We start from the raw sequence: 7,709 nt of genomic DNA on the forward strand, positions 1-7,709 counted from the left end.
TGACAGGGCTTGAGAGGTCGCCCCCTGCTAAAACCTTGAGATGCCATTACCATCTCAACATTTCCGTCACCCTCGGTTGCTGGCAATATTCTAACCCATACTTTGATGGCTGTCACTTACGTTAACGTTTTCTCATAGTTTATTTATTTTGCAAAAAAGAGAAAGTGTGGGTGGGAGAGGAGCTAGTGGACAGGACAAGAATTGCAAGCAGGCTTCACTTCATGAACTTGGAGCCCAATACGGGCCTGACCTCATGAATCACAAGGTTATGACCTGAACCAAATTTGGCACTGAGCCAAATGAGACACCCAGGTGCCCCTAGGTTCACTTGTTTTAGATTCCATGTGATTTCATAGAGGATTTTTTTTGGTCTATGGTATTTTTTGGGGGAATTAGTTATGCTCTTTCTAATCTCTCTGAGGCTTTCATCATTTCAACCACATCAACTGACATTGTCTAACTATTGCTGTGGTGAAGATATACCAGTGTTTCACTGCACTGTCACCTCTTCACGATCAGAAATTATTCCGAATCCATTGTAGATGCATGCCGCCCACCACGGAATGGCAGACGGGCCCACTCAGACTCAGCAGGCTTTTGGGGACCCCAAGGTGCCCACCCATGGAGCCACAGAATCCAACTCTGCAGGCAAGTTAGACTGAGCTGCACATTCACATTCACATACACACTAGAAGTTATTATATTCTCTTCCACAAAACCTGCACAGATAAGACAAAAAACAATGACAAATGACAATAGGACAAGACCAAAAACAATGGCACTGACAACTGGACAAAACAGGTACAGAAGTGGCCACAAAACACTTTTGCAGGTTTACTGAAGGGCCCGACCTACATCTAGTTTGGTCCCAGGGAGGGAAGTAAAATGCTGGTCCAGCTTTCCACTTAATACCTCACACAAAAGCACATGTGCATTCAAAATTTAGATGATAAATTGACTTCTTTGACCTGGAACGTGGGAGGAGGAAGGGGGAGGGAAAGTCAAAAGAGGCAAGTAAACAGCAGGAGGCATTAAAGGAAAATCCAATTTAATCTTAGAGTAGAAGCCAGGTCTTCCAACAAACTGGAAATCTGAAGTTCACATCAAGCCAGATAAGACCAAAAATTTCCCCCAGGGTGGTTTCCATTCTACTTGTTTAAGTTCAGTTTCTCTATCCTGGATGGGGATTAAGTCTTCCTTGGTAGGCGCTGTTGTTAGTAGGGCTTTAGCTAATTCCCTGTCTCTTTTCCTGCTTCCCTAATGGCAACCCAATGGCCAGTCCCTGCTAGAAACAGCAAGGGGGAAGGAGGCCCAGATAATGGGAAAGACCCAGAGGTCAGAAGGAAAATCCCAGATGTTTAAATGGGAGATGTTAGAGGTCAGATATGAGGACTTCGTTGTGGACAAATTAGGGACAGTCCTGGATTCCAATGTAGTCTCATTTTCGGGGGCTGTGGGCTTAAACCTAGCTCCAGAGCTGTCTCCGATGGGATTTAGTTTCTTTTATAGGAGTGCACAAGGAAATGGCCTCAATGGACACCTTTTGGGGCCCCTGAGAGGCATAAGATTGCTTGATCTCAACTTCCTTGGTCGCGACTTGCCTCTTAGTTAGATCCTCATATTCCGCCCTCCATATTAAGTAATTTCCTCCTGACAAGTAGGCCTTGGCCACCTGTGTCCAGCCATAAGGGGTCATGCAACGTGATAGTCAGGACATCTAGCAATGTGATACTATAAGGAACCAGAGACCCATATTCGCTGCTAGCACTTTTTTGCTCCTTTAAAATCTTCTAAGAAGCAGCTCCTATGAGAATTCATCATCAAAGTCTCCTTTAAAAACTACCGAGAAACACTGAACAAAATCGGTATCACAATCTCTTTTGGCCTCCCTAATGGCAGCCTGTCACCTATTTGAACTGGATAATGAAGGAGGAGGAGGTGGTCTGGAGGGCAGCTCCTGAAATTTAGCTATTTGTTTAAGTGAAGTTTCTTTAGCCTGTTTGGGAAAAGCCCAATTTTTCTTGCTATAGTCATCAGTTGTTACAGAATTGCTCTTACATTTTTAGGGAGCTCTTTATCTTGTCCCTTTTCTTCTATGTTGTTAGGAATACTTTTTTTGGGACAGGTAAAGTTAAATCTTTCTTGGTTTTAGCCAATTTACCTATCTATAACTGAGTCTCCAAAGGTTCCCGTAGAAAGTTACATAGTGAAGGGGCATCAATGGGAACTTTTTGTGGCCCCTTAAGCTTCAAATATTGCTTGATCTCATCTCCTACCTTATTCCAAGTTTCTACATTAATAGTTCCTTCCTCTGGGAGCACGGACATCTCTTTTGTACAAAATATAAAAAACGCACAACTTGCTGGGGTGATACATTGACCCCCCTCTTGGAAAGCAAAGTATAAATAACATCTATAGAGTCTTCTTTCTTTAGACACTTTATGGCCCATAGCTTCTCAGGATTTACACTCTTAGTAACATCTATAAAGAACCCTCTTTCTTTAGACTCTTTATGGCTCAAAATTTCTCAAGTTCTGACCTAATCACCACTCTAACCCTGCCTATCTCTACAGGGTGGTCTGCAGCACCCTATGGTGGAGTCCAAACTGTCCTGAAACCTCAAAGGAGAAAGGGATGGGACTTGCCTTCAGGTCCCTGTTCGGGTGCCACTAGCCGGGGTCCAGCTCCAGCAGGTCCAGCACTCACTGAAAGATGGACGGTGTTGGCGCAAAAGAGTGAGAGAGCCTCGGCTTCTTTCTGCTCACCAGGCAGGCATCTCTGCACTGACCTGACGTCAGCTTTATTTATTGAAAAAAATGTATTAGGTACAAAACAGAAGTGGCAATTGCCTTGGACAATAATTTGTGATAACACATTCTTTGGTATGTACCAATTTCCCAGAACATAGATTGGTGGAAGACTCATACATAACCTTTATCAATAGGTGACTCCATGCTTATCACATGGGAAAGGAAGGGATCTTTAGTATTCAAATACAAGGCAATATTTTTTTTTGTTTTTGTTTTGCTTTTTTTTTTTTTTTTTTTGGCATTGCAAAGGCAAGACTTAGTTCCTTTGTGAGCAGGGATCAATAGCCTGTTTTCTCCAGGGGAAGAAAAACAGGTTTTTTTCAGGAAATGTAACGTTTGCTCCTACAATCACAAAAGAAGAAACTCCTATAACAAGTTTTCTCACAAGGTACAATTCAACTTTTTTTTTAGCATAGGAAGGGAAGTCACAGTTGATATCAGTCAGTCAGGCCCCTTGGGGGTCGGTGCTCAAGCAGAAATTGAGTGGGGGTTGACTGGGTGTAGAGGCTGATTGCTATCTGACAGTGGGAGGTCTTGCAAACCTGCCTTACTTCAGAGATGGCTCCCAGCACAATGTGAAGCAAGGGGTGAGCAGTCCACAAAACTTTTCTCACATTCCTTAAATTTGGAAGATTTGCTCCAATATGAATTCTGTGGTAATAAGTAAAGGTTGAAGAGTGATTAGAGACCTTACTGCATTCTTGACATTAGGGAGGTTTCCATCAGTATGAATTCTGTTATGTCAAGGAAGGTGTAAAGGTCACTTAAAGATCTGGCCATATTCTACCCATTTGTAGAGTTTCAATCCAGTATGAATTCTGTGATGTTGAATATAATGTGAATGTTGGATAAAGGCCTTGTCACATTCTTTTCATTGGTGAGGTTTCTCTCCAGTATGGATTCATTGGTATTTGGTAAGGCCAGAGGTGTAAGTAAAGGACTTGCCACATTCTTGATATTGGTAAGTTTCTCTACAATATGGATTTGGTGATGTTTAGTAAGGTATGAGTATGAGTGTTTGGTAAAGGCCTTGCCACATTCTTGATATTGGTAAGGTTTCTCTCCAGTATGGATATTGTGATGTTTGGTAAGGTCGGAGGATTCGTAAAGGCCATGTCACATTCTTGACATTGGTAACCTTTTTCTCCAGTATGGGTTCTGTGATGTTGAGTAAGGTCTGAGGACTTATTAAAGGCCTTGTCCATTCTTGACATCGGTAAGGTTTCTTTCCAGTATGGATTCTGTGATGTCGAGTAAGGTGTGAGGAGTTGGTAAAGGCCTTGCCACATTTTTGACATTGGTAAGGTTTCTCTCCAGTATGGATTCTGTGATGTCGAGTAAGGTGTGAGGAGTTGATAAAGGCCTTGCCACATTCTTGACATTGGTAAGGTTTCTCTCCAGTATGGATTCTGTGATGTTGTGAAAGGTATGAGCGGTGAGTAAAGGCCTTGCCACATTCTTGACATTGGTAAGGTTTCTCTCCAGTATGGATTCTGTGATGTTTGGGAAGGGCTGAGGAGTTGGTAAAGGCCTTGCCACATTCTTGACACTGGTAAGGTTTCTCTCCAGTATGGATTCTATGATGTTTAGTAAGGTGTGAGGATTTGGTAAAGGCCTTGCCACATTCTTGACACTGATAAGGTTTCTCTGCAGTATGGATTCTGTGATGTTCAATAAGGGAAGAGTGCTGGGAAAAGGTCTTGCCACATTCTTGACATTGGTAAGCTTTCTCTCCAGGATGTATTCGATGATGTTCATTAAGGACTGAAGGCTGGTTAAAGGCCTTGCCACATTTTTCACATTGGTAGTATTTTTCTCCAGTATGGATTCTGTGATGTTCAATAAGGGAAGAGTGCTGGGAAAAGGTCTTGCCACATTCCTGACATTGGTAAGTTTTCTCTCCAGTATGGATTCGGTGATGTTCAGTAAGAGGTGAATGTTGGGTAAAGGTCGTCCCACAATTTTTATGTGTGTGTGATTTCCCTCCAGTACGAATTAGTCCATGTCCATTTACTGAGGAGCCACCATTAAAAGATTTACCACATTCTTTACATGTGTAAGTCTTGTCTCCAATGTGCACTCGCTGATGCTGAATTGGTGCTGAGTGCCCGTTGAAGGCTTTCCCACACTCCTTACAAATGTAACCTTTCTGTCCAGTATGGATTGTCTTGTTTATATGTAGTCCTGATGAATGACTAAGCATGTTCCCAGGTTCATTGCATGAGTATGGGTTATTTCCCAGATGAATCCTCTTTTGATCACCAACGTGAAGTGACTGGCTTAGTATTTCCCCACATTCATTATATTTAGAAGGCTTCTCTCCCAAATGTATGCTCTTAGGTGTAAGAAGGTTGGTGCTTCCATCAAAGACCTCCCCATTTTTATTATATTCATAATTGTCCTCTGGAAAATGAGTCTCCATAAGTCTTTGATGCCCTTCACTCTCCCCATCCTTGTTCCAATCCGTCACTAAGGGTCCATTCTCAAGGGCCCTATGTTTATATCTATCCACTGACACATTTTGAAAAGAACTTTCTATGAATATCCTTGGAGGAAGCCTTTCATTAGCATTTGAAGATAGTGCTGAAATGTAAGGAATAAAAGTGAAATCATTCCACTTTCTACTATCAGATGAATCCAATTAAAATTTATTAGACACAAAACTGAAAAAAAAAACAACTTCAGGAAAAGAAATCCTTTGTTTTTCATCTTTTTTGTTTAATTTTTACCTTCTTTAATATTTATTTTTTTTTGAGAGAGTGAGAGAGAGTGTGAGAGATGGGGAGACACAGAGTCCGAGGCAGGTTCCAAGCTCTGAGCAGTCAACACAGAGCCTGATGGGGGACTCGAACCCACAAACTGTGAGATCATGACCTGTCCTGGAGTCTGAAACGTAACTGACTGAGCCACACAGGCACCCTAAATCATTTGTTTTTCTATATCAGTCGGATTATGCATGAATTTAATCCCAAATAATTTTTTATGAAGTTATTTTTGGCATAGTTTACAATTTGATGGTGTTGTTTAGAAATGAAAGGTTTGCGCATTCCTGAATGGCTCCAAAGGGTGAGCGTATAACTTTTGGTTTCAGCTTAGGTCATCGGCACATGTTTTTTTTTTTTTTTTTTTTTCAGTTTCAGCCCCACATCCTGCTCTGGACTGACACTATTGAGACTGCTTGGAATTCTTTCCTCTCTTTTTGCCTCTCCTCTACTCTCTCTCTCTCTTCTTGCAAAATCCATGTGGAAGGAAATACTAAAAGAAATGAAAGTTTTTTGCTTGCTTGATTCTAAGAAATGAGTTATTCCCTTAAATTCTGGATAATAATGTCTTTTAAGTGCTTAATTCATAAGGGTTTTCAGGAGAGCTTTCCATGGTTGATGTTAAGAAAAATATTGTACAACTGTCATGTCCATGAAGACATGCCAGTAATTCAAAATGTGCCATTTTTCAAGGGTGCACAGTCAGGGCCTAGGATTATAGCTACAGGGTCTCATAGGTGGCTCCGTAGGATTAGTGTTTGACTTTGCCTCAGGCCACATTACGCTTAAGGCCACAATTCCCTAGTCTGTGAGTTGAAGCCCTGGGTCTGACTGTGCTGACAGCTCAGAGCCTGGAGTCTGTTAAACATTCTGTGTCTCCCTCTCTTTCTGATGTCCTGTGCTCTCTTTCTCTCAAAGACAAACATTGCAAAAATGAAAAAAAAAATTATTTAAGAAATTATAATGTGATTTCATGTATAACTACTCAGAAAGTGAAACCCTGTATGACAAAGGAGCTTCATATTTTACAGCACAAAAATTGTAAAATGATTTAATATAACTAAATAATGTAACCATTGAGACTCTATTATAGGCTGCAAGTTTTGAATTCTAAATGCTATGCTCACCTGTGGCATTAACTTATGTAGAAATGCTAGTTCAACAATAGACACTTTAAATTATTTCAGCTTTCAAGAATGGAGCATATACAGTGGAAATTTCTCATTTTAGTTAATAAGATCAGAAAATAAACTAATATTACCTTTTTCAAGTTAATTTTTTATTTTGAGAGAGATATAAAGACCAAGAAGGGGAGGAGCAGAGAGACAGAGACAGAATTCCAAGCTTGCTCTGTGCTGTCACCACAGAGGCCTGTGCGGGACTGAGGCTCACTGACTGTGAGATCATGACGTCAGCTGAAGTCAGACGCTTTAGCAACAGATTCACCCACGTGCCCTAAAACCTGACTTTCTGAACTGAAATAAAGGGTTAGGTTTTCCCATTTTAGGGAGGTGCTTTATTATCTGATGAAATGAGTGGGTCTCATTTTGTACGATTAAGATTAAATACTGGAAAGTATAAACCAGATAATACATGGTATCTGTCCCCAGTGTTGCTGGGATTTCTGCACCAAACCCTAATATGCCTACCACTACCCTGACACACTTCTCACTCAAGGTAAACACTGGAAAATGAATTAATATAGACTTCCTCAGAAATACAGAGATTTCCCAAAACCCTCAAAGAAATGGAAAACCAATCAGATTATGAAGGCCCGCACTGTGGATGTGAAGGATTTTTAAGTTGAACCGAAGTGGAATCCTTAGAGATTGTGAGAGTGTTATGTGTTGGAAAGCAGATGTCCCTCTTTGAAAGAAAAAGACATGAAACTCGGTTTCTCAAACTGATTTCCATCACCAAGTGCTGCTGAAACCACATTTTAAGGTCTGTCTTCTTCCTTCACATTGGGACCTCACCTCTGTCATCTGCCTCATTCATTCCCACCTACCTGGGTATGAGGCTATAGTCTCCTTTCCCTTCACATCCCATAGGTCCTGCTTTTGTTCCAAAAAGGTGACCAGGTCCGGCTTTAACACAACAAGACCTGTTTGTTAGAACAAACAAACAAACAAACAAA

At 41.1% G+C, this 7,709-nt stretch overlaps 1 protein-coding gene across 1 annotated transcript in view; it reads right to left on the bottom strand.

Annotated features, from left to right (window-relative positions):
- Positions 1–3,145: 3,145 nt before the first annotated feature.
- LOC115279876 (zinc finger protein 883-like) overlaps positions 3,146–7,709 on the bottom strand; it is a gene marked incomplete at its 5' end in the record, with an annotated part of 44,251 nt that continues 39,687 nt past the window's right edge. The window contains 3 exon segments of the mRNA XM_029924377.1: positions 3,146–3,913; positions 3,916–4,014; positions 4,017–4,733. Of these exon segments, the coding sequence (XP_029780237.1) occupies positions 3,612–3,913; positions 3,916–4,014; positions 4,017–4,733 (1,118 nt within the window).

This window comes from Suricata suricatta, chromosome 16, assembly GCF_006229205.1.
Source record: "Suricata suricatta isolate VVHF042 chromosome 16, meerkat_22Aug2017_6uvM2_HiC, whole genome shotgun sequence".
In the NCBI taxonomy this organism is placed as follows: domain Eukaryota; kingdom Metazoa; phylum Chordata; class Mammalia; order Carnivora; family Herpestidae; genus Suricata; species Suricata suricatta.